Raw genomic sequence first — 27,615 nt, 5'->3', positions numbered from 1 at the left:
AAAAAAAAGCTGTTGGTAGCAATAGCCCCCTCCCCTATAACGAGAAATTTACTGGTGGCTTTAATACTGTGGGTGCCTTCCCCCTATGTATGTATCTGATATTTGTCCGAAAAGAAAAGCAGCAGTGAGTAATCATGAATTTGGTCAAAGAATTGATTCTTTTTTTTTTTAGCTAAGATACTTTAGAGTTTAGCTCATATGGTGTTTTTCTCTTCAAGGTCATAACTGTATACGAAGAATTTCATAGCCTGCTGTTTATAGGTGTATTATTTATCTTGTATGTATTTTACATTGTATTTATCTTAAGGCGAACAATTTATCTGAAAGTGGACAGAGAATAGAACTCCAAATTACCTACTATTTTTTAAATGTAGGCCTGATCTGATTGGTTACTTATGATTGTTTTTTCTTCATCATTTTCAGATTAATTGTTTTCTTTCATTTCGGTTAAAAAAAATCATCTTCGCCTGATGTAGAGCCAAATCCACATGAGGCAATAGCGCGTGTCCCGTTTAAAGAAGAAATATTTTGATAATAAGAAAGTGACCTTTTTTCTAAAAATCGCTATAAAAGGTTTTTAAAGTGATCTGATACACTTTGAGCCATCCAGAAAACTCAACTATTACATATTCGTATATTATTTCTAGCCTTTGGTAAAAACTTCTTTATTTGTCCTTTACTAATTTAGTTTTGAAAAGTATAAGAAAAATTTTGCAAGGGTTTATTACCAGTTGATGATTTAAGAATTTAACAGCTCTTACTTGATTTTACTGTCTTAAAAAAAATTGTTCGTTTTTCAACATTTTCGTATCTTTTAAATATCCATAGAAGCAGAAAATAATGAAAGCAGAAAATAATATCGTATCTATTACGAAAATAATATCAAAATATATCATAAGCAGAATAAAAAAGAATAAAAATAATATCGTAAGCAGAAAATAATATCGTATCTATTACGAAAATAATATCAAAATATATCGCAAGCAGAATAAAAAGGAATAAAAATAATATCGTAAGCAGAAAATAATATCGTATCTATTACGAAAATAATATCAAAATATATCGTAAGCAGAATAAAAAGGAATAAAAATAATATCGTAAGCAGAAAATAATATTGTATCTTTAGAAGCAGAAAATAATTACAACTGGCATTTTTTTTAATGTAATGGGAGTATAATGTGTTATTATAAGAAAATAATGCTATGACATTATAAATATAAACAATGTAGAAATTTATTGCTCACTATTTACTGTAAATGTCTACTATTAGATTTTATAAAACATCAAATAATAAAGAGTAAATAATTAATAAGTAAATAATAAGATAGAAAATTTGAATAAAAAAACAGTTAAAAGGTAATAAATAAATAATAACAAAACAAACACACTGTGTCTGAGATAATGTATTTACAATAATAATCACGGTTCTTGGATTAATTTTTGGTATTGAATAACAGTATTGAATATCACTTTTGTGTTTACTTCCAGCTTCAATTTGATCTTTTGGAACTCCGAGATGCTCACGCTAAGCTGAGGACGTCCTGTGAGAAGTTAAAGCGTGACAAAGAAAAAGTTGAAAGAGATAGAGAACAACTCCATGAAACAATACAAAATAGGCATAAAAAAGAAACAGAAGAAGAGAAGAAACTGCTCAAACTCATTGATGATGTACGTAAGAAATTTTTTTGTATATTTATAAACTACTGCAGTAACTTCAACCACTGCATTTGGCCCAAATTCTGACATTTGCTTTCTCGACGTAAAGACCATAACCATTTCACTTGTTTTTTTTTCTCTAGATTTTACACCAGATAACATCTGAAGCTCTTAGCTTTCAAACTTGATGAATTTTTATGCATTTAGGATTGTCAAAAAATTCAACTATTTTAGTGTACCCAATATTACCAAAACCCCCTTTTTTAAAGTTTCGATCACTATTAAGCTGAGTCGCCTATCGAACCTTACTTACAGTTCGATAAAAAAAAATCATGGATATACTAAAATTTCTTTTCAAATAAAACTTACTTATTTAAATTATATCATTCTTTAATATGTCTTAAAGTTATTTTATTCTTTCAATGACGCGTCTTTAAATTATATTATCAATTTCAAAAAAAAATTCAAAATAGTATCAAAATATCAATCAGATGGGTCCTTTTGTTTTCAAAGCTGTTTTTCAATTTGAGAAGTACTTTCAAATAAAAAGCAATTAGCTTAAAAGGCCCGACAAATTTTTCTACATTAACAAATGGTATTATTTATTAGAAAAAAAATTAATGAATAATTATTCATTTAGCTGACCACTTTTTGCCCCTTCTTTTTGGAAAAACGACCATCTCACTGCTACTACTAACAACTCACCGCAGCAGTAAGCCGCCTGAAGCCAACATAGCTTCGCACGCTCCTCTTCCATTTGAATCTATTCAAAGCCTTCCTCTGTCCACCCTCCCAGGAAATTTCAATTTTCCTTAAATCCTTCCTTACGAAATATTCCCATCCCATTGAGGACGACCTGCTGTTCGTTTAACCCTAGACGGGTCTTGTCTTTGGTGAAACTTAATATTTAAGTAGAAAAGAGACATTAAAAAACATAAATACGAACTCAATTTTTTTTTCTTATTATGGTTTCGCTGGGTGGGGCTTGATGGCGATGGTTGCTTGTTTTTTTTGTTTTTTTTGTGAAGCCCTTCAATTTTCTGTTCTGTGAGTTTCACATGTTCGTCAGTTAAGCCATAAAAAAAATAAAATAGATAGAACTTGGGGTGGGACCTACTGCCATTCTTATCATGCTTACCAGAGCTCTTGCAGTAAGACCACCACATGTTTTGCTTTCTTCAAAAGTTCTTACGCTATGGGGTTCTATAGTTTCACAAAATCTTGTCTTGCTGATGTTTTATTTTACCCTTTTCTGAATCATGCAGTCGCTTCCTGAATCATGTAGACTAATTATGCAGTGAATGCAGTTCTATGGTTTTACCAAATCTTGTCTTGCTAATGTTTTGTTATACCTTTTTCTGAATTATGCAGTCGCTTGCTGAATCATGTAGACTAATTATGCAGTGAATGCAGTTCTGTAGTTTTACCAAATTCTGTCTGATGTTTTATTTTACCCTTTTCTGAATTATCCTGTCGCCTCTTAAATCATGTAGACTAATTATGCAGTGAATGCAGTTCTGTAGCTTTACCAAATTCTGTCTGATGTCTTATTTTACCCTTTTCTGAATTATGCTGTCGCCTCTTAAATCATGTAGACTAATTATGCAGTCAGCTGAAAAAAATTTCAAGGGGAACTATTGATACAATCCTCAATTTTTAAAAGCACTTTATTTAGAAATATCAGTATAATAGTCTTTTACATTTTCTTAAATCATTTTTCTAAGGTCTTGGAGTAATATACAAATGCTTAAAGGTCTTTTCTCGCAATAAACTGTGCCTTGACCGCAAGCAAGTACTAGTCACCGAAAAGCCATATATATATATATATATATATATATATATATATATATATATATATATATATATATATATATATATATATATATATATATATATATATATATATATATATATTATATGTTTTAAGTATTATTTTCACTAAACTGAATCAGATTCCAAAAAATACTATTCGTCATTCCTGTAGGTTTCTATTTTGGGCAATATCTTTATATTGGCAATTCTTCATGAGTGTTCATTTTCAAACAGTTCGTGGTAACAAACTGTAGTAAGGAGCGACCCGGCTCAATAGTAACCAAAACTCTAAAAATTTGAATTTTGATATCAATAGCTACGTCAAAAGAATCGCATTTTAATGCTGATTTTAAATATATAAGTTTCATCAAGTTTAGTCTTACCCATCAAAAGTTACGAGCCTGAGAAAATTTGCCTTATTTATGAAAATAGGGGGAAACACCCCCTAAAAGTCATAGAATCTTCACGAAAATCACACCATCAAATTCAGCGTATCAGAGAACCCTACTGTAGAAGTTTCAAGCTTCTATCTACAAAAATGTGGAATTGTGTATTTTTTGCCAGAAGACAAATCACGGGTGCGTGTTTATTTGTTTTTTTTTTTTTTTTTTTTTTTCTTTTTCCCAGGGTCATCGTATCGACCAAGTGGTCCTAGAATGTCGCAAGAGGTCTCATTCTAACGGAAATAAAAAGTTCTAGTGCCCTTTTTAAGTGACCAAAAAAATTGGAGGGCATCTAGGCCCCCTCTCACGCTCATTTTTTTCCCAAAGTCAACGGATCAAAATTTTGAGATAGCCATTTTGTTCAACATAGTCAAAAACCATAATAACTATGTATTTGGGGATGATTTACTCCCCCACAATCCCTGGGGGAGGGGCTGCAAGTTACAAACTTTGACCAGTATTTACAAATAGTAATGGTTATTGGGAAGTGTACAGACGTTTTCAGGGGGATTTTATTTTGTTTGGGGGGGTGGAGCTGAAGGGAGGGGGCTATGTTTGAGGATCTTTCCTTGGAGGAATCTGTCATGGGGGAAGAAAAATTCAAGGAAAAGGGCGCATGATTTTCTAGCATTATTATAAGAAAACAATGAAAAATAAACATGAAAACGTTTTTTCAAATGAAAGGAAGGAGTAGCATTGAAACTTAAGACGAACAGAGATTATTACGCATATGAGGGGTTCTAAAAATACTTTAGCATAAAGAGCAAGGTATTTAAAGGAGATAATAAAAATATAAGATTATGAAAGTTTGTTACGTAAGTTGCTAATTTATAAGTTACGTATATTTTTTACTAATAAAAACGTTCGTTAAAAATCAAAAGTTCTAGTTGCCTTTTTAAGCAACCGAAAAATTGGAGGGTAACTAGGCCTCCTTCTCCACCTCTTATTTCTCAAAATCGTCTGATTAAAACTAAGAGAAAGCTATTTAGCCAAAAAAAGAATTAATATACAAATTTAATTTTAATAATTTATGTGCGGAGAGCCAAAACCAAACATGCATTAATTCAAAAACGTTCAGAAATTAAATAAAAAAAACTAATTTTTTTAGCTGAAAGTAAGGAGCGACATTAACACTTAAAACGAACAGAAATTACTTCGTATATAAAATGGGTTGTCCCCTCCGCAATCCCTCGCTCTTTACGCTAAAGTTTGACTCTTTGTCACAATTCTACTTTTTAAAACAATTAAATAACTTTTTATGGGTAAAGTGGTAGATTTAGATCACTTAAAAATCAACTTTACTGGCCAAGTACATGTGTATCATTGAATGTTATTTTTCTTGAAGAAAAAAAGTTGAATTCCCTGCCTTATTATGCGTCCAGATATAGTGCGTTCTGCATATTTAATATGCAGAACAATACAATTCAAGAAATTAAAGAACAACTCAAAATGTGAAACAAGCCTAAAATTTCTGTATACAATACAATATTTATTTCTAAAAAGTGGCCATCACAGGCCCAGTTGGGCCAAATTCACACCTGTGAGTAAAAAATACAAAAAAAAAACGAAAAAAACTAGCAAGTATAATAGGGCTGGCCAGGGGAAAAAATTGTAAGTGTTAAAGAGGTTGTAAAGAATCCAAAGAAATGTCAAAAACCATTAAAATTCCCAGGGTTAAAGGAGTAAAATAAAACACAAGGACAAACTTAATTTTTGTGACTAAAAAGTGCAAAAGACCGTTTAGTCAAAAATAAAAATAAACACTATAAAATAGCTCAAAATTTGTAAAATAAACATTAACCATCTATAGATTAAAAACATAGTGGGGAGGATATTAACATATCGTTTATTTAACTTATCAATTATTTACCGAATCTTTTTCTAAATCTTTCTTTGGAAAATTTCATGGGTGCATAAAGATGGATTTTGTCAAAGAGGAACGAGGCAGGAGTGGTTAACAGGGGAAAAATTTACTAGGGGAAAGAGAATTTGTCTGAGGGTTATGGAGGGTATTGTTGGAAAATCACAAGGAATTTTTATACTCTTTTCCTTTAGGGTAACCAGATTTGCTCTCCGAAGAAGGGAGATTTAAGAGATTTTACTCTCATGGAAGATAACTCTTAGTCTCCTTTGTATATATGAAGGTGAGGGGATGCCGCCTCCTCAGTCAGCTCCTCATGCTTAAGTTTTACTCGTAATTGATGGAATGAATATGGGCGTAGAAAAACACAGTTAATTGTTAATTATAGACAATTTATTTGCCGATTGCCTTTCAAACTCTTGAACTTAAAATTGTATTACTCAAAGGAAATATAAATAAATAAATACGTCGATTCTCGAGGGTTTGTAAAAAGAAAATTCAAATTTTTGTCAAGTTGCTCTTCTTTTTTATTATCTGTTCTTGAGGCAGCGGTGGAAAAATTTTAAGTTTGGCCCCATTCATGGGGCCTAAGGGGGAGGCTTCTTCTAATCTGTGCAGGTAACTAGATATTCGTCTTTAGTTTTGATGCCATATTTTACTTTTATTGAAAATCATCTATTTCTTATCAAAATTATGTTCGTTTTAAACTTCAAATTAAGGATCCCAAAAACCATATTTTCTATATATGTTATTATTTCTTAATCTTGGAATATCTATTTTGATTTTCAATATAACACCGTATTTTGGCATGGTGAGGCTCAGACCAAAAAGGCCAGTTGTCAAAATGTTAAGTTCTCATCACCTCTAACCCAAAACAGGGCACTAGAGCTCACATCTGCTGTTTGATAGAATCCTCTTCCAATATTTGACGACCATCTATTTTTAGTCGTAGTCCAAGGCACAACCCTCTATCCTATTGTCAAAACCATATTTTTAGGGAGATATTAGGGTAAAGAAGTGGGCCAAGAGTCCATTAATCACGCAGGGCTACATATAACTTCAAAATATTCAATGACCATGCCTATTCTAAAATTGATATATTTCACCTCAGGCCTAGAACATGACATGCGCGTAAGCTTTTCAATTACAATGTAAAGTAAAAGTCCTTGGAATCCTAAAATGTTTTCAGAGAAAAGTTCTCATGTTTTCGGATTCAAACAATTAATGATTTCAAGTAAGCTCAAAATATTCAATAAATTAGTGAGATCCTCAGTTCAGCACTACTTAACAAGCCCACATTTCTTTAAGCATTTATTTATAAATACTTCTATACAAAAAAGTATTTATTCATAAATTTGAGCCTCTTCCCCACGGGCTGCTATTCTCATTCTATTTTTCCTAACAATCACTTTAAAAGTTAGTTTGCAATGCAAAGTTTAAATGAGGTAGGCTCCGGTGGAGAAAAGGAACAAGAAAAGGTCTACTTCCCTCAGGTCAGCTTGTGGTCCCACAAAGAGGACCATGAGCTTGCGAATCCAGTTCAAATACAACCCCTTCCGAATCTCTAAGACCTCTGGTTCGACGCAACCAGCCTTGGTGTGAAGAACTAGGCAAAATAAACACAGCTATGGGTTCTATTTTTTCGTAAATAAAGGAAAATTGTGTGAGAGGTCTTCTTGGGTTTTACAATGTTCTTTTGAATTTTTATCAAAATAATTCAAATTTACTTATGCTGAACACACTTTTGATCAGTACCTTTAAACTTTATAACTTCTGTATGCTGGAATCAGGATACAACAGAAACTCTTTTGATGAATAATATGCTTCCAAATTTCCATTTCTTAGAGTTTCAGTTACTATTGACCCGGATTACAATTGACTTTTGAATCGTTACTACGAAAACACGAAAAACCGCTTTTTTATATTTAATTCATGTTTATCCAGATTACTAAATTTTTTACTTAATAGGTACAAAAAGTTCGTGACCTTTCACCTCTAGTCCTGGGAGAATATTTAACTTCTGAATCTCAAAAAGATACAAAATCAAAAGACGCTCCTGGTGGAAAGGTAAAGAATGAGTTTATCGAAGCATTAAGGAAAATCAACAGAACAACAGAAGATTTGAAGAAATACCATAGACTTGATTTAAGTGCTGACTACGATCCCATGAAACGAAGAACTGGAGAGCCCTCTGAAACAAAATCCTCAAAGAAATTACAGGTTTGTTAAATAAAAAATTTTAAAGTTAGAAGCTTTTCAATTCCGTTGCCTTATATAGATACATTGTACCTTTTTGGAAATCATTTAAGAATTCAGGCAAGGTAAAACTTCATTCAGGTTTTAAAAAGTTGTTAAATTTTATTGTGTTGGAAGAGCAACAGTCTGGCTTTCCAGTTCCAAATTGAAGATGGACTAGAACTTTTAATTGTTAAATATATGCGGCAGTTACCCGGCCCCACAGCCAATATATCTTCTTTGAGTGATAAATAGAAAAATTTACAGAAAGAAAGTGGAAACCGAAAGTGCTGCCATATATTGTTTCTACCCTTTTCTGTTCGTGATTTCAGCTGAGTTTATCATTCGGTTTTCATTTGGTCGGACTTGGGATTACGGTAGAGAAATGGTATCAGATGTGCCTCTTGAACTTTAAAAGTTCTCTCATTGCTGAAGAAATAAGAGTTTATCCTTTGCTCCTTTCTAAGTGATGACGTTAGAAACTTGGCCTACGGCAAAAAAGTCAGCTTTTGAAGTAAGACAAATAGATTTTTTTTTCTACAGTAGTCGACAGCTTTTGATGAGTTGATCAAAGTATATGTCATCCATTTTTGGTAGAAAAAATCCTTCATGAGATATACCAGTTTGAAAGTTTAAAGGGATTGACAACTTCAGCAGTAAGGTACACACTGAAACCAAGAATAGGCCGATACCAATTGTGAAACACATAGGGGAGTTTAAGCAACAGTCAGCTGTTAGCTCATAGTCATCTTCGACCGTGAGGGGTTCGCAACTTTTGCGAGTTGGTGTACCTAGTATTTATTTTAAGATCCTTAGAGATTAACAACTTCAGTGTTTCATCGAAGCGAAGAAACATAACCAATTTGTTACTCTCGCAACACTTTCCTCGGTGAAGTTGAACAGACTTTGAAGCAATATCTCACGTTGCCCATGCAACGTAGATCTAGTTGTTGTTGAATCTTAAAGTTCTTAAAAGCAATTTTGTTATTGAATAGAACATTTTTAATGTTCGAAACTTTTCAACTCCGTTGCCTTATTGCATTATTTTTTAAATATACCTTTTTTGAGACTATTTAAAGTATTCAGTCAAGTTCAAAGTTCATTGTTTTTTTTTGTTTTTTTTTCACCTCTGGTCCAAAGGCTGAACCAACTTTTGGGGTAAAATTGCCTCTACATTTGAGGGTTAGTTAATCTATTATCTTTTAAACTTTCTAGTTCTCTTCTCAGTTGCTGTGTGTAATTATCTATGAGTTCAGTTTTTTTCTTTATAATTGTTTTTCTCAATCAAAACAGGTATTTGCTTTCTTATAATAATCTGCGGCGTCAATAATCATAACTGTGTATTCTTTGTCTGCTTTTGTGATTACTGTGTTTCGTGTTTTTTCAAATCGCAGAGGAAGAGTTTTATTTCTTTATTCGATTGATTTAAAAGTGACAAACACGGCTTAAAATCAATGATACTCCTTACGACTTCTCAAACAGTTCGTGGTAACGAACTGTAGTAAGGAGCGACCCGGCTCAATAGTAACCAAAACTCTAAAAAATAGAATTTTGATACCAATACATACATCAATTGAATCGCATTTTAATGCTGATTTTAAATATATAAGTTTCATCAAGTTTAGTCTTACCCATCAAAAGTTACGAGCCTGAGAAAATTTGCGTTATTTTAGAAAATAGGGGGAAACGCCCCCTAGAAGTCATAGAATCTTGACGAAAATCACACCATCAGATTCAGCGTATCAGAGAACCCTACTGTAGAAGTTTCAAGCTCCTATCTACAAAAATGTGGAATTTTGTGTTTTTTGCCAGAAGGCAGATCACGGATGCGTGTTTATTTGTTTTTTTGTTTTTTTGTTTTTTTGTTGTTTTTTTTTTTTCTTTTTCCCAGGGGTGATCGTATCGACCCAGTTGTCCTAGAATGTTGCAAGAGGGCTCATTCTAACGGAAATGAAAAGTTCTAGTGCCCTTTTTAAGTGACCAAAAAAAATTGGAGGGCACCTAGGCCCCCTCCCACGCTAATTATTTTACCAAAGTCAACAGATCAAAATTCTGAGATAGCCATTTTATTCAGCGTAGTCGAAAAACCTTATAACTATGTCTTTGGGGACGACTTACTCCCCCACAGTCCCCGTGGGAGGGGCAACAAGTTACAAACTTTGACCAGTGCTTACATATAGTAATGGTTATTGGGAAGTGTACAGGCGTTTTCAGGAGGATTTTTTTTGGTTGGGGAAGGGATTGAGAAGAGGGGGATATGCTGGGGGAACTTTCCATCGATAGTTTGTCATGGGGGAAGAAAATCTCCATGAAGGGAGCGCAGGATTTACTAGCATTATTTAAAAAAAAAATGAAAAAATAAATATGAAAAGTTCTTTCAGCTGGAAGTAAGGAGCAGCATTAAAACTTAAAACAAACAGAGAGGGGCTCACCTCCTCCTAATACCTCGCTCTTTAAACTAAAGTATTTTTAGTAATTTCAACTATTTATTCTACGGCTTTTCTGATTCTGGGGTCATTCTTAATGAATTGGGACAAAATTTAAACTTTAGTGTAAAGAGCGAGGATCTGACAAGGGGGGAACCCCCTCATATATGTAATAAAAATATGAGAATACAAAAGTTCTTTACGTAAGCTAATTTATAAGTTACGTAAATCTTTTACTAATAAAAATATTCGTAAAAAATTAAAAATTCTAGTTGCGTTTTTAATTAACCAAAAAATCGGAGGGCAACTAGGCTTTCTCCCCCGCTCCTTTTTTCTCAAAATCATTCGATCAAAATTATGAGAAAGCCATTTAGCCAAAAAAAAATACAAATTTTGTTTTAATTATTCCTCTGCGGAGAGCCAAAATCAAAACATGCATTGATTCAAAAACGTCCAGAAATTAAATAAAAAAAACAAGTTTTTTTAACTGAAAGTAAGGAGCGACATTAAAACTTAAAACGACCAGAAATTACTTCGTATATGAAAGAGGCTGCTTCCTCATCAACGCCCCGCTCTTTACGCTAAAGTTTTTTACTGTTTTAAAAAGAAGAATTGGGAGAAAGAGTCAAACTTTAGCGTAAAGAGCGAGGCGTTGATGAGGAAGCAGCCTCTTTCATATACGAAGTAATTTCTGGTCGTTTTAAGTTTTAATGTCGCTCCTTACTTTCAGTTAAAAAAACTTGTTTTTTTTATTTAATCCTCTTAAAAGATCCGAGTTCTTAACCTCAGCATGAGAGCACCGGGTACCACTTTTAAACACCGGACCCAACACCGTAATAGTTTTTGAGACATTTGACTCGGAACTATTGAGTATAATAGTTTCAAACTGTAGAGTGTCTGAAACAACAGGAAGAGGAGGGAGGTGACTCGGGTATACCAAACCAACAAAAAATATTGGAAAATATGACTGCTCTTTAATAGTAGTTTCATTTTATATTTCAGTCATACAAGAGGTCTCAATCTTTGGAGCAAAATCAAGCAATATCTGAGCTTGAAAAACAAGAGGTTCAACAATCTAAACAGGTATTGACAGCCTCACCCTACGCCGGTATCAGAGGAAGGAGCGTTACACCAGGTCTTTTGCGTGAAAGAGACTCTAGCATAGAGGACTACAGGTGTGTATAACGATGGTGCACTCAATCTTCTCTTTTTGATTTTTTTGTGTCTCTCTTTAAATTTCCTTTATGCGTCTTCTGGAGCCTCTTTTATTTTTCACCGTATTTCATTTTTTTAAATTATTTTTGAAGTCTCTTTTGAAGTTGAAGTTTCCGAAGCCTCTTATATTTTCTTCTAAAATTATATTCGTCTTACTTTCTTCGTTTTAACTGCTTTCTCAGTGTGCCTGTCTTTTTCTATTTTCTTTCTATATTCTATAATCTTTTCTTTTTATAGGCCATTTTCCTTGGTTTACTAATCTTTTACTGTGTCTAGTTAATCATCCACTTTCATGTAATCAGCTCTTTTCAATTAGTTTACTTCGACTACTTTTTCGTTCCATGATTAAGCTTTCCCTCGAATCCACTTAGATTGATAAGAATTCAATTTCGAAAATAAAAATAATTATGGTTAGATAAATCGATGTAAATATATATATATATATATATATAAATGCTAATAATTGTTTGCATCATGCATTAAAACCAAACAAGGAACAAATTTGACTTAAAACGGACCATCATACTCAAAATGCATAATTCTTTTTTCAGTTGTTAACACTGAATAATACTAAATTGCAGTTACAGCAGTAGCTACTACTACTAATTCCACCACTATTAACAACTCGTTGAAGCACCAAGCCGTTTGAGGATAAAACAGCTGTACATCCATCCTCCTCTGTACATACATCCATACATCCTCCTCTACATCCATCCGTTCAAAGGTTCGCTCTTTACCTCCTCTCAAGAAGTTCTAATTTCTTTTAAAATCCAACTCCAATTCCTTTTCGTTCCTTACGACCTCAACCCTAACCCATTTGAGGACGAACTACTTTTCTTTTGGCTTTAAATTGATGTCTGAAGTTAACGGTCTTTGACAGTCTGTTTTGGTCATTCGCAAAATGTGTCCTAGCTATCTCAACCTATCTCTCATTATTGCACTGGAAAGTAGGATAGAAAATTCTTAAGCCGCTAGGAGTTTCCCTTTTGAAAAAAAGAATCATATTTATTAATATGACCATAAAAAAATCTTGATCATTTAAAAAAATTATAATCATCTTCAGTATTTTATCTCCAACTTTGCAACCACTATATATTCAAAACTTATTTAACCCACCATCAGCTCCTGAGACATTATTATTCTTAAATCTTTTATTACAGTCTTTAACACTTCTTCGCAAATATAAATAATGACGAAGACCACACTGTCTTTCCATAATACAACAACAAAAGAGAGAATAATGAGGACTTTTTTCCCAAGACAGTGAACCAACAAAACCTATTTGAATATTTCGGCCCTATGTCTAAGGGCCGTCTTCAGCAAAGAAAAAATAAAAACAATAAAAGTTCTGAGAACTTTTATTGTAAGTGTTTTATTGTTTTTATTTTTTCTTTGCTGAAGACGGCCCTTAGATATAGGGCTGAAATATTCAAATAGGTTTTGTTGGCTCACTGTCTTGGGAAAAAAGTCCTCATTGTTCTCTCTTTTGTTATCGCAAATATAAATATTTTCTTCTTCTAACTTTATCATGTTTTAACACAATCTCAAAAATTTCTGCCCGTCTGTCTTTAGAACTCAGTTTATTTCTAACTGAGGCCCAATTTCTGTCTTGAACGGAGAAAAATTGCAGAATGACTACTCCCTCTCAAGTTTTTTGCAAGCCAACAAAATATTTTGATGTTATGCCGTCTGTATGTACCTTCTAGATCCTCGGATCTTTTATCGTGGTTTCCCGATTACAAACCCTTAATTTATGCTTTCATACCATCTGTAATTCCCTTAATTTCCTATTATTCTCATATGATCCATCACTCCAATATATCTTGCGCAAATCCTTCCTATTTTCTACCAGGCTTAGATTATTTTTACTAAAATATCTAGCTGTGTTTCCAACTTTCTTCCCTAAGATACCATCTGCCACTTCGCAAACTACTTCCTTAAAATTTTTACATAAATCTTCTAAATTGAAAATCCATTTCTGTATTTAGCTGTTCCAGGAAAGCTCCTCCTAAATTCTCGTCCTGGGTTCTACCAATGTCATAGTTTCCCTGAAGGTAGTCATCCCCATCTAAATTTCTATTTACCTTAACTCTAGAAACTGTCTGATGTTGATTTTTACTTTTAACATTAATAAAAGCACTCCAATATATGTTGGTAGTAGGTATCGATACTGCTAGTCCCAGATTTACAATAGCATAACTAATAAGGTCGGCTGTCCTGCCATCATTTGACAAACGTGTTAACTTATGGACTATTTTATGACCAAATACGGTAGGCCTATAGTTTATAACTAGATTGTCAGACTTACAAAACTTTTTTAGTCTATAACTGTTGCTGTTTCCCTCTGCTGCAGCAAATTTGACGAAGCTGGGATACAATCTATCTCTATTCTTACCAGCGTTGGCATTAAAATCCCCTCATAAAAATTGTATATTTCAACCTGGGATCCTGTCTTTTTGTTCTTTTGACTATATATAATAATCATCTGATTCACTAGTAAATCTTTCGTTCGGTTCTACAGGGGCATGTAAGTACTAATATGACTAATACTTCGCTCTTTTTAGTCGATAAAATGAGTAACTCTAATCTTATTACTAATGATTTCCCTACCTAATGAAGCCTCTTTCCAAGTTTAATCATGCATTTTCTGTTACCCAATTCTCTTACCGTCCAATTTCCAATGAAGGCCTCTTCGAGTTTGGATCTGGGATTACAAAAAAAACTTAATGAAAACTTGGATCACAAATGAAAACATAGAAGCTTCCTTATGCATTAGGAGCCATGTTCTCTGCTAATGCCCCAACCCTTTTTTCCTGAATAATCAAATTAATTTCGCCTGATTCAATGTTTTCTACTTCCCTGAGATGAATTTTGGAAACTCCTGGCATGTCCAGTTCAAAACTGCCGAATTTGTCAGTGAAAATAACAATGTGATACTTGTTTTTTAACGTTGTAACGTTTGTAGTCACATTTTTCACTAGGTTGTGCGCTTTCTGTAGAGGGTACCACGTAGTAAAGAGTGATCCGTGGCCAATAGTAGGGAATATTTTACAATAGTTTTTGAAAGAAACGGCAAAGCAGTAAATATTTCGTAGCAGAAATATTACGCGTGGAAATTTTAAAGAAATTTGGCAAAGAGCCTGAATCCCTTTATGTAGACTTACTGAATCCGTAATTGTCGAAAATCCTTAACTGGAGGTTTAAAGTCTCACACCTGGAAAAGCAAGGGAAGTCACGTTTTAGCACAGGGGGCTTTGATATGCTTTTTTTCCATGCGTGGTTGTCTCAAACAAATAATCGTGGAATATCAAGAGAGGGCTCATTAAAGCAAAAATAATATTTGCAAAATTTACTGTTGAAAAGGTGAGGGAATAGATTTTTCAAAATCAACTAATTACAATGTGTAATAACCACTAGAACAAAGAACAAAATAAAATCACAAATTAACCAGTAATAAAATACATTAAATTAAATAAATTAATTGAAAATGAATAAAAATGATAAAATTAATAAACCAAATAATTTAATTGGGCCACTAATTTATTTTTAAAGTAATGAAAATAATCTTTAAGAATGTCTGCATAAGTGAATTTCTAATAAAAACAACACAATAGTGGGTTAACTCAAACATAAAAGTATGTTTCTTTGAAGAAATAACTCAATATATCAATGTACATTTTTTCTCTCATTATTATTGTTCAAATTTTTGTTTTTAAAGCTTTTGAATGTTTTAGTTCTTAAAATAATTTTTTTTTGTAAACTAAGTCTAACTGAGTTTAAACTGAGTCTAAGTTTCGTGACAAAGCCCTTGAGTAATCAGAATTACGTACAAAAGTTTTGCATGATTTTCTTTTTGTCCAATTTTTTTCCTTGTTTCTTTTACAATATCTTTTTGCATAGAATTTCCCCCTTTTTTCCTTCAAATATGACCCAACTGTCCTTTCATAGTCTATCCAAGCTTTGAATTACAACCCCTAATTTTCACCTCACAGGTTTCTTACCCTCCCTGGCCGAAGATCAGCTTCTGCAAGAAGGGAAACAAGTGAAGACAGGTAAGTCTTGTTGTATTCATTTTGGTCAAGGATGCGATTTTTACAAAAATATTTTGAACTAAATAACAGGCTCATACACAGAAAATTATCGTATAGAGGATATAATATCTTCAAGATTGGAAAAAAGATGAAATGTATAGACTATGCAAAATTATGAAAAAAAATTATGGAAGTTTCATTGTTCGTAGGGATACAGGCATGTAAGCCCTCCCGTAGCGCATGAGCCTGGAAATAATTTCAGGCTATAAATGAGTATCAATTCTCTGGTTTAAAGAATTTGATATTTTGTATGACTGCAAACTGGCATGAATTTCAAAAATAAGAATCCAACGCTACCTAGCATTTACCCTGCCGCATACTTATCTGTTCAACTGCTTTAAAATATAATAAGGGAAAGTAGAACTGTGTCACTAGTGGGCCTTGACTACTTAACTTACCAATTTCCCTAAATTAGACTAAAGTAGGCCTGCTTTAGGCAGACTGGATTTTGACCTAAAATAATTCTTTGGAAATTTTTTATCAGTTATTGCTTGCAAGGAAATTTCAGATTTTTTTTTTTATTATTTTAGGTTGACCGTATCGATTAACTGGGTTTTATTTGGTAAATTTGTTCCTTAGCCTACCTATATTGCTGCTATCCTAATCTTTTGCATACTTGTCTTTCAAATACTACAAATGCGAGAAGAGTAAAGAAGCAGAGTTCTGTCCCCAGTAGGCCTATCATTCGTAGCACGCTAAGATTATCCTTAATCTACCTAGGCCTACTTCGTGCAGACTTGATTTTCCCTGTATAATTCTATAAAGCTCTAATTAATTACAGTTCACAGGAAGTTTCAGCTTCAGTTTTGTAGCATTGTGGATTTGCTATTTCAAATTGCTTGATTTTATTTCGGTGATTTTGTTTTTTATTGATTTTGTTTTGAGGTTTTACGGTTCTATTCATTTTAATTTGTTTGCCTACACTACTGCTACTCTTAACTGCTCCTTAGTTTTCTTTTTTAAATGCTTTAAAGTGTAGGGAGGATAAAGAAAAGAGGATTCTTTCACAGTAGGCTAGGCTACTTAAGCTTCCTAGGTTCTTCCAAATTATATTATGTCGTACAGATAGGGTTTTGACTTTCAGTAATTTTGGAAAAAATGTTGATTAATTATCACTTACACAAAAAGGTAAGCTGTACCGTACAGCTTTGCAGATTAATTATGTGAACTGTTCAGTTTTCTTTGAGGTTTTGGATTGTTTTCAATGAAGTTATCAAACGCTATACCGTAACTGGTGCTAACAGTTTTTAATCTCTTTCTTATCAAATTAAATCGCCGAAGGCTCAACTCTCCTTAGTTTCCTATATTCTTCGATTCAGTCCAATGACTATGGAAAATTTTAAGAGCGGAAATTGGCATTATTGTTGAAACGGGAACTGCTATCGCCATCTAGCGTTTGGTGACTTTATTTGACTTGAAACTGCTCCATACTTTTCGTTTCAGGTGCATAAATATACCTTAATAACTGAACCTAATGCATCTTTTTAGGTATATAAATTTACCTACTTAGGAATTTCTGTCCCACGGAGGCCTGCCATCTTAAGGTCGACTAATCTGCTTAACCGATCAGGATTTTCCCAAGCTAACCTAGGCTTATTTTGTCAGGCTGGACTTTAGTTTAAACATTTGGAATAAAAGAATAAAAAATGCTGACTGATTGTCAGTTACAGATAAATTTCATCTTGTGTCCTAATGCATTGCAGATAAATCTTATCAAATATCCAATTTTCTTTGAAATCTTTTGTTTTTTTATGAAGTCACCAGATGGTCCACTCAATTGGCATAAATAGCTTTTCACTCCTGTCTTTCCATGATAAATTGCCGAAAATCGAAATCCTATAGGTTTCTCATTCTAGTTTATTTAGTGTTTTATGAGTCTTTCACCCTACCCCTTAAAAAACCAGGAAAAGGTCTTGCTTGCCCCTAATTGGATATCTGTATCAATACAAAAATCTTCTGAAAAGACCAATTAATCATCTTAATACAAATCACGTAGATAAACAGGCTGCATCAAGTGCCAGGGATTGAATTTATGCTCAATTTAATTTTTGAATAATATTTTGTTTGTGAATTATTTTTTCCTCATTCGCTTTTTTTCTGTTTGAATAACGTCAAAAGGCTATTTTTTTGTGCTGAGGATGGCTTGGTGGAGATTTTGGTCAAAACATCCGCTTTATTTTTACATTTTATTATATGGCTGAAAATCACCCTCATTCGCTTTTTGTTTCTTTGTTATTCAATGTTTCATCTTATGCCAAACTGTGCAAGTCAAAAATTTAAAAATTTTCTTCTTTGAAATTATTATTCCGTACAAATCAGCAGAGATGGGGGGGCGGGGAGTAATTTTTTTACAATCTTAAATTTTTCAATGTTTGCAAAACTAAATACTGTTCTAAACTAACGACAAAAAAAGTAATTTTTTACATTTTGTAATTTTATAATGTTTAAGTAGAATTATTTAAGTTCTCTTCCACTATTCATCACTGTACATGCAGTGACGTAATTATATAAATTAACAATTTTTTATTTTCTTAAGTAAAAAGTTAAAGATGATTTCGCTTTGGCAAAAAAAAAAGATACCATAATTCCTTAGTCCAGTAGCCCTTTTAACCAGGAATTCCATCGCTTGATACTATTATGTATCCTCATGTGCTGACCTCTAAGTATTTCTTATTTTCTTATTAAGAATATCTTATTTTTGTTAAGTAAAGAAGTTAGAGATGATTTCGCTTTAGCAACAGAAAGATGCCATAATTCCTTAGTCCAGTAGCCATTTTAACCAGAAATTCCATCGCTTGATATTTTTATGTATCTTCATGTGCTGACCTCTAAGTATCACTTGCTGCTTGGGATTGTTGTTGCCATTTTTGTGTACTTTTTTTATAGTGAATTTCCTTCTTATGTTGGGTAACGAAAATATCGATCAAGTCGACAGCTTCATTTACCGCTTCACTTAGGTAATATTATTAGGAAAGACAGTGGGTGCAGTGAAGATTTTAAAAGTGGAATAGCCAAGGCCCAGAGTGTTTATGTAACAGTTGAAAAAGTTTGTAAGCATAGGAAGATAAGTCTGCGAAGCAAGACTAGAATACTGAAAGCTACAGTGCTGACAGTGGCCAAACATGGTTCTGAAACATGGGTGTTCCGAAAAACAGAGGTAGATTTGCTCCATGTTTTCCAGTGAAATTGCCTAAGCATTGTCCTAGGTACTCGACTGACTGACTGTATTTAAAACAGTAGACTGTACGAAAAGTATGGTCCAATCCTGTAATCTAGGGCTATAATGAGAGAGAGGTTGAGATGGCTATGGCATGTTCTGCGGATGAAGTCCTTTTCGGCCAACCGTCCAGGGCTAGACATACAGCATGTCGTCCTCGGCTGTGATGGAAAGATGTCGCAAGGAAAGATTTAAGGGCAATGGGAATTTCCTGGAAGGGTGTAGTGAGGGAGGATTTGAATAGACTGGGATAGAGAAGGAGCATGAGTAGCTATGTTGGGCTCGTGTGGCTTGGTGCTGAGATGAGTTGTTAGGAGTTGCAGTATTTGCTTAAAATTAGCTTAAAGCTATCGTAGAAAATAAACTTATTCTATTCCATCTACAATTGCTGTTACATAGCTATCCTGTTATATTGTTAACATAAGCAAATTATGATACCTCTTTTCAGGTTGTCAGATTTTTCAACAACAAGCGAAATAATTCCTCTAACTCCCGAAACCAAGAAAAAGAAAGGAATTGTGGGGAAACTGAAGCAGTTCACAAAATCAAAGTCTATTGAAGCGTCAGGAACTGCAGATATTATTGTAGGAGCAGGAATACAGGTATTTACCATCAATATTAACCGGAAATTAACATTGAATGGGAAATTAACAGGAAATTGGCATTTAATTGGCAGTAAAATAAAAAAAATAGGAAATAAAAAGGAAATTAACAGGCAGCTAACAGAATAAACAATTTAACTCCTCTAAAGCCCAAAATTAAGAAAAAGGAAAGGGTTGCCCATATATTGAACCAGCTTACAAAATCAAAGTCTACTGAAGCATCAGGAAAGGCAAATAATGTTTTAAGAGTAGAGATACAGGTAATTAACACTAAAATTAGCAGGAAATTGAACATTGAACAGGAAATTAACAGGAAATTAGCAATGAATTAGCGGGAAAATCAGCAAACAGGAAAATAAACAGGAAGTTAAGGGGAGCAAAAATAACGAATAATTTAACTCCCCTAACTCCCGAAACCAAGAAAAAGAAAGGAGTTGCGCGAGTACTCAATCAACTTACAAAATCAGAGTCTAATGAAGTATCAGGAACTGCAGATATTATTTAGGAGCAGGAATAGAGGTAATTAACATCAAAATTAGCAGTAAATTACCATTGAACTATAAATTAACAGGAAATTATCAATGAATTAGTAAGAATTTCAACAAACAGGAAATTAACGGGTAGCTAACAGAATGGATAATTTGAACCTTCTGACCTTAAGCCAAGAAAAAGAAAGGGGTTGTGGGGAAACTGAAGCACATGACAAAATCAAAGTATTTTGAAGCGTCAGGGGTTGCAGATATTATTGTAGGTGCATATATAGAGGTAATTAACATTAAAATTAACAGAAAGCTAACGTTGAAAAAGAAATTAACAATAAGTTAGTGAATATTTAACAGCATGAATAATTTGACTCCTGTAACCCCTCAAATGAATAGAAAGAAAAGGGTTGCGGAGAAACTGAAACAGCTTACAAAATCAAAGTTAATGGAAGCATCAGGAACTGAAGATATTATTATTGGAGCATATATAGAGATAATTAACATTAAAATTAACAGAAAACTAATGTTGAAAAAGAAATTTAGAATATATTAGCTAGTGAATATTTGATAGAATGAATAATTTGACTCCTCTAACTCCTCAAATGAAGAGAAAGAAAAGGATTGCGGAGAAACTGAAACCGCGTAAATAATTCCAAGTTAATTGATGCATCAGGAACTGCAGACATTATTATTGGAGCAGATATACACGTAATTAACGTTAAAATCAATAGGAAACTCAAACTGAATACAAATTTAACAGGAAATTAAAAACAAATTAACAGAAAAATGAAAAAAAACAGGCAAATAAACAAGAAAATTAAGAGAATTTGACGAGACAAATAATTTAACTGCTCTAACTCCTGAAACCAAGAAAAAAGAAAGAGAGTACAGCCTACAAAAACAGAGTTTATTAAAGCATCAGGAACTGCATATATTATTGTTGGAGTGGATATATAGGTAATTAACATTAAAATTAATAGGAAATTTAATTGAATACAAAATTGACGGAAAATTAACAGTAAATTAACAGAAAAATCAACAAACAGGAAGATAAATAAGAAAACTAAGGGAATTTGACAAGACAAAAAATTTAATTCCTCTAGCTCCTGAAATCAAGAAAAAGAAAAAGATTGCAGGGAAACTGACAACAGCTTACAAAAACAGAGTCTAATAAAGCATCAGGAACTGCAGATATTATTACTGGAGCGGATATACAGGTAATTAACATTAAAATTAACAGGAAATTAACAATAAACAGAAAAATCCTATTAAACAGGAAGTTAAGAGGAAATGGACATTGAAGTAACAGGAAAATAATTAACAGGAAAAAAAGAAGAGAATTAATGGGGATTTAGCATAAATTTAATTTTGCAAGTAGCCATGAATTTTTTATATTTTTAAATGCTCTAAACATGAATGCTTGTCTCCTTTTTTTGCAAAAAATTCCATTTATACACACAAATTTGAAGTAAGGATTGTTCCGTTGAAGCTAAAGTTGATTTTTGAAAAGAACATAAAATTTACGCTAAAATTTTTTCGGGCCCAAAGCCAAAACACACAATTTAAGCAATAAGAATAAATTTTCAGACACGCATTGTACAGGTCCTGAAAAAGGTTGCGAACTTGACTACATCAGAGCTATCATTTCAAAAGCATATGCATGGTTTGTGGTAACAGAAGTTTGGTTGCGTTTCGTAGGTGGAGGGGACTCAGGTGCACTTCGGTACTTCTCTAATGCAAGCTAAAAATGTATGAACAATTCCAGTTCGAGCACAGCATAACATGCTTATCTTTCTGTTAATAAATTGCAAATTTTCTAGTCTAATGGGGGCCTTCTCTAATCTACAATCTGGTAATCTTAGCGCTTTAAAATCTAAAAGTGTCTAAATAGGACATGGGGATTTATACTGATGCTTTGAAAATCAACGAAATAGCGTAGATAGGATTTCTGGATTCCTTATAGACGTACATGTATATTTCTTTTACATATGCATAAGAAAGACAATTTTGGATTAATCCTTGTTTACGCATTAGCTCCAGACCTCCCTAGTAACCAAAATGTAAAGTAATAGGATTTTCCAAATTGGGGCTGTTGGAGGGAGGGTCCTAATAATTAGTTTAGGTGGTTTGGGGTAGGGTTTTCGACGCATCAATTATAAGTCTACGACAAATGAAAAAAGAGGAGGAAACGCTAATAGATTAACTATGGGGAAGATTGTATAAATAATCCAAGGAGCTCGAACCGAAAAACTCCTCCCCCTTCCCCTTTAGTAAGTTTCTGAGACATAGTCGTTGCTTGCAAAATGTTTTCAGAGCTCAATAAACCACTAAGTTAATTGACTTGCGCATTGTATAAAAAGGCATATCAAACAGATTTTTTAAAACAGTTTTGAGAGTCAACACTTTGCCAAGCTTAAGGACTTTTACTTTTGGGAATTACTTAAATAAGAAAATTAGTGACACTTTTTAATTACTGAAATTTGATCTTTATAAATTTTTTAATGTAAAAGTTGCAAAAATTCGTTTTTTGAAAACAAGGGTTTTTTTTTCGTTTTTTCAATTCGTTTTTTGTCAACAGACGTAGACAAAATCAACACCGATTTGGCAACTTCGCCCGAGTTATAAAATCAGCAGGGCAGATTTTAGGTAGGAATTTTTCTAATTTACAATCATTAAAACTAGATTACAAATCATTACACTTAGCTATTTCTGCTTTACCTATTTTGATGAAAAATTATCTAGATTTTTTTTTCTTTGAAAGAAAAGCAGGAAAGTTGTGTTATTTTGTATGGGCTGGTCAGCATCCATGACACCCGTTTTTGGGACATAAAATATCTTCTGGACATATAAGTGGGAAAACCTTCGCTTATTACAGCTATGTCTGTCCAGCCCTTAAAGTATGTTTCATTTCTAGGCTTTGGCTGCAGGAGTTGGTACTACAGGTTCTGACCTAAGTTTAGATTCAGCCACCAGCAGGAATACAGAAAAAGAAAAGAAGTCTGTTAAAGACAGGCTCACTGGATTCTTCAAAAAAGGGTCGTCATCTCGAAATCAAAGGTATTTTATATACAAATTATGTTTCTGCTGAAATCATCTGTAGGGTAAATAAACTAACTTACTAACCATTAGACAGACATTCGTTAGTGCTAAAGAGATGTATGATTTTCAAGCCAAAATGGCCGTGTTTATTCAATACGGGTGTATTTTAAGTCAACTTTTGATGTAGAAGTTCTTCCAGATTAATATTTATTATGAGTGTTTCTTAGGTTGGTGTACTTAAAATTGAGAGTTTGAGTTAATAAAACTAAATATTTTCAACGCTGGATTTGTAGAAACGCTTATTATAGATATTTAAGTATATCCATCTCAGATAACACGCCGCTTAATGGCGCGGCTGAATTATTTTCTGATTTATCCTAAAAATTTTTCAAATAAAATGAGAGAGAAAAAACGGCTACTACTACTACTACTACTAACAGCTCTCCACGGCACAAAGCCACCTGAGGCTAATACAGCAAGGCGCACTCCTCCTCCATCCCAATCTATTCAAAGCCTCCCTTTTAACGACCTCCCAGGAAGTTCCTGTTTCCATTAAATCTTTCTTTATGACGTCTTCTTACCAAAGATGAGGAAGACCTGCTTTACGTTTAATAAAGCAGTGGAACAAACCAATATATAAATAAAAAAAAATAATAATAATAAAAATCCTAATATTTAGACTCCACGTCCACGAGTCTTTTTCAACGGAAAAGAAAAAATTGAAGGAAAAGAAACATTCTTTCAAATTATTAAATAAAAAAACTAGTTTTTTTAAACTGAAAGTAAGGAACGACATTAAAACTTAAAACTAACAGAAATCACTCCGTATATGAAATGGGTTTTCCCCTCCGCAATCCTCCGCTCTTTACGCTAAAGTTTTTAATTGTTTTAAAAATTAGAATTGTGGCAAAGAGTCAAACTTTAGCGTCAAGAGCGAGGGATTGCGGAAAAGCAGTGTGATCAAAGAAACTATTTTTTTTCTTAAATTTATCCCAATTTATACCGAAATTTCTGTACTATCTCCATAGTTTTTTATTTTTCACAAAACCCACCTGTCAATTGCATTTACTTGAATTTGATACTTCCTAGACTTAACATCTCGTATTGTCAAGCCAAAAATGGCTTTATATCTAAAAACACGTAAATATTGGGATTGTGACTAGAGGGAGGGACTAAAGCGAATTGATTCGAACAAAATTTGTATGTAATGAACTATTAAAGTGAACGATACAACTAAGACGGTTGCACCACAAAAGCGTTGCATCAAGAAAAGACAGTTATTGTTAACACCTGCACGTTCCTGAGACGCTAGAAAGAAACGATACGTCCGTCTAGCCCTTAACTGTTGAACAGTTATTGATGGCTTTTAAAATTGATTTTCTTTTAAATATTCAGTTCTCAAAAAGACAAAACAATAGCTATAGAATATATAGAATTTACTAAATTTGTTAACATTTGAACTTGAATCTGAAAAAACAGAATTTGGTTTTTAGAAATACATTCCGTATTTAAATCCATCCGGTAAATATATCTATCTGGCATATTGAAATCTGGTATTTAAATAGGGTAAATCCGGTATCTAATATTAAAATAATCTGACATTTGATTTACAGGGTATTAAAATAACTAGTAAAATACAAAAAAAAAGAACATAGAAAGACGGCACATACCAAAGATACCCGGGCCTATTCTTTATAATTGGGAAGTAAAGGCCCCACTGAAGTCCAGTTCACATGCATACTTAGCTAGATATCTGTGTTTAAGTATAATCATTTTTGAAAAATTGCAATTTGCTTTCTCTTTTATTAGTATCCCTGATTGGTCCATAGTGATGATGGCTAGTAAGATAAGTTCGGTTAAGAACAAATATGAACAGGGCTTCAGAAGCTCTCTCTAAATACAAACCTTTCGAAATAATTGAATTGTTGCTGGATGTATTTATCTATTTGTATATGCTCGTTGTAAGAACAGTTTGTGCTATTGTAGTATGGAAAGTGATGATGGCAGTGATATATCTGAAATCTCTACAAGATCTTCAAGTCGTCTCCCTGCTGTCAGGATAAGTGGCAGTGCTTCAAACTTGTCTGGGACTCTTCCTGTAAGTTCTATTTTATTGAATTGCAGTATTATGAATGGTGAAGGAAGGAGGGCACTACGTAGTGGGAGAAAATAAGTATAGGGCTATTTCTTAGAGCACATATGCTATTTATGTTTTTTTCATTCTAAATAAATTTTTTGGATACATTAATACCAGGGACGTGCAGAGAAAGGAATTTTGCGGTGAAATCTCTCGAAAAGTATCACAAAGTGATAATAAAAAATACAAGTGAAACATTTTCTATGATTCAAATTTATTTTTTCGAAAAGTTTTAAATTCATTATGTGAGTTAATTGATCCACAGAAAAAACCTGATCAAGCCGTATGTATATATTTCTTTAATTTGAAAACTAATGTTTTTGTAATGTCAAAATATTCGTCACTTTAGATTGTTACAGTTAATATTTTTATTTGGGCTATTTATCAAAGGAATACGAACTATTTCATTCAGAAAATATAATCATGAAATTTAAATCTGAGCTAAGTTTTCCTATTTGCGCCTATGCTTTTTTAACTTCTGATGCACATTCCCAAAGGACTTTTTTTTCGCCGGTATATGGTCAATATTGAAATATTTCCCTTTTTGTATTTAATACTCTTAGAGGGGCTTAATTACTTTTTGTAAGTTTCTAGTTCATAGACAGTACCTGGTTTAGTGCCAAACAAGTTCATAGACCGTACCTGGTTTACTGCAAAGGGAATTTAAAATACTAAAACATGCTTAACTGTGATTTCTAAGCCCCTGGGTATTTGTCACCCTTTAACCTTGGATTGATTTAAAACAAAGTCTTTTTCATTCTAATAAAGATGTTATGCACGTTTATTACCCCTCTCTCATACATAGCATATATTACTTCTCTGGAAAAATTTTCTGGTGGTGTCTTTGGTTTGATTGTAATTGTTAATAAGTGTCCCATCATGGTAGCCTAACCCTAGCGATTTATCACTATTTCTAGTGATTTTTTATGTTCCCTAAACAAACAAAAAATCTCTTAATCAGCCCATAAATCACTGGGTTATTTAAGAAAATCACTAAAAAATCATAAAATCTGTTGTTTTTTCACCGGGTCACAACTATGTAAGGCATCGCTGACTTACTGCGTTGAGAAAATGACACAAAGAGAATAAAAACGAGCCGGTGAAAGCTTTTATTCGTTGACATCTTGCTTCGATTTGATTGGTTGAATTTAGTCCATTGGTCTTGTCTTTACTTTTGTCTATGTAAATATAAATTCTGTAAATATAAATTCTGCATCTTGTGAACCTAAATTCTACTTTCATATTTTAATCTCAAAGTGCGTCTTGCCGAAAATAAGACACAAAGAAAATAAAAGGAAATGGTCATTCAATGACACTTCGCTTTGGTAAAAAATTGTAGCATTTGGCCCACTGGTCTTGTTCTAAATCTTGTCTATGTAAAAGCAAACTCTAAACGAATTGTTTCTTTTTTCCAATTTTAAATTTCGATGAAAGTGTTTACTCTATCAGAAACATAAGATCAAAATTCTTTTTTTGCCTTAGACCTTTTTAGTGCCCATATCTACCTATCCTTAAACTCATTCTTGTACTACATTCTAACGAATCTTCTTGTTCTCAAAATTGTTTGATCGTACTGAAAATCTATAAAGCCAAATATGGTGGTTTTTGTCGATAGTTTATCTCTACTAATTGATTTTAATTATGTTTTATAGACTTTTTTCAGGTTTTATTTTTGATGGAGCCTTCCCTTCTCCTCCCTAAAGAATTTAATTAGTATTTCAGAAATAGGGCTGAAGTTCGTGGATGAAGTAGATATGATGTTTTGAAGGAGTTAGGGAGCCCCCCAAAACCCAAAAATCAGAAATTCCTGATTGCCTCCCAGGCATCATTTCTCCAAATTATATTTTTTTTAAATGTTTTTTCTTTTAGTCTTAAGAGAATTTTCCTTGTTCTAACATGTCCTGTGCATAGGACACAGGAGGATTGTCCTGTGCACCGGTTTCTTACCTCATTATTTTTTAAACCACAAAAGCCATTCGACCAGCTTCCTGAAGATTGACAATATCCAATGATGCTGATCGGGCGGAGCAATATCCAACTCAATCCAAAGACATTATTCTGGTGGGCTAGTTTTCTTATGCATCCAATGTAATTAAGGATCACATGGGCCAATTAATTTTGCTAGGAATAATACATCTGATGAAACCTAATAGAATAATTTGTGCTTTAAATTCATTCAGAAAAGAGCTCTAATGGTAGTTTCGAAGCAGGCAGAAATGTCGTATGAAGAACTGCTGACAAAGTTTAAAATGTAAACTCTGGAGAAAAGAGGAGAGAAACTGTGCATGGATTTCGGAAGAAAATTTCTGATCCACCCAATCCACAAAATCCTTCCCCCCCCCCTCAATCCACGACAAAACGATTCCCACGCAGGGTTGCAGTACCTGCTTACAAACTTC

General features: G+C 33.1%; 1 protein-coding gene across 1 annotated transcript in view; it reads left to right on the top strand.

Annotated features, from left to right (window-relative positions):
- LOC136040707 (centrosomal protein of 290 kDa-like) overlaps positions 1–27,615 on the top strand; it is a 229,687-nt gene that overhangs the window by 187,078 nt on the left and 14,994 nt on the right. The window contains exons 29-35 of the mRNA XM_065725009.1: positions 1,458–1,668; positions 7,741–7,992; positions 11,436–11,608; positions 15,641–15,700; positions 19,405–19,558; positions 22,955–23,097; positions 25,066–25,177. Of these exons, the coding sequence (XP_065581081.1) occupies positions 1,458–1,668; positions 7,741–7,992; positions 11,436–11,608; positions 15,641–15,700; positions 19,405–19,558; positions 22,955–23,097; positions 25,066–25,177 (1,105 nt within the window). The remainder of the gene's footprint in view (positions 1–1,457; positions 1,669–7,740; positions 7,993–11,435; positions 11,609–15,640; positions 15,701–19,404; positions 19,559–22,954; positions 23,098–25,065; positions 25,178–27,615) is intronic.

This window comes from Artemia franciscana, chromosome 21 (genome assembly GCF_032884065.1).
Source record: "Artemia franciscana chromosome 21, ASM3288406v1, whole genome shotgun sequence".
In the NCBI taxonomy this organism is placed as follows: Eukaryota; Metazoa; Arthropoda; class Branchiopoda; order Anostraca; family Artemiidae; genus Artemia; species Artemia franciscana.
This window is presented reverse-complemented; position numbering and strand designations above follow the sequence as displayed.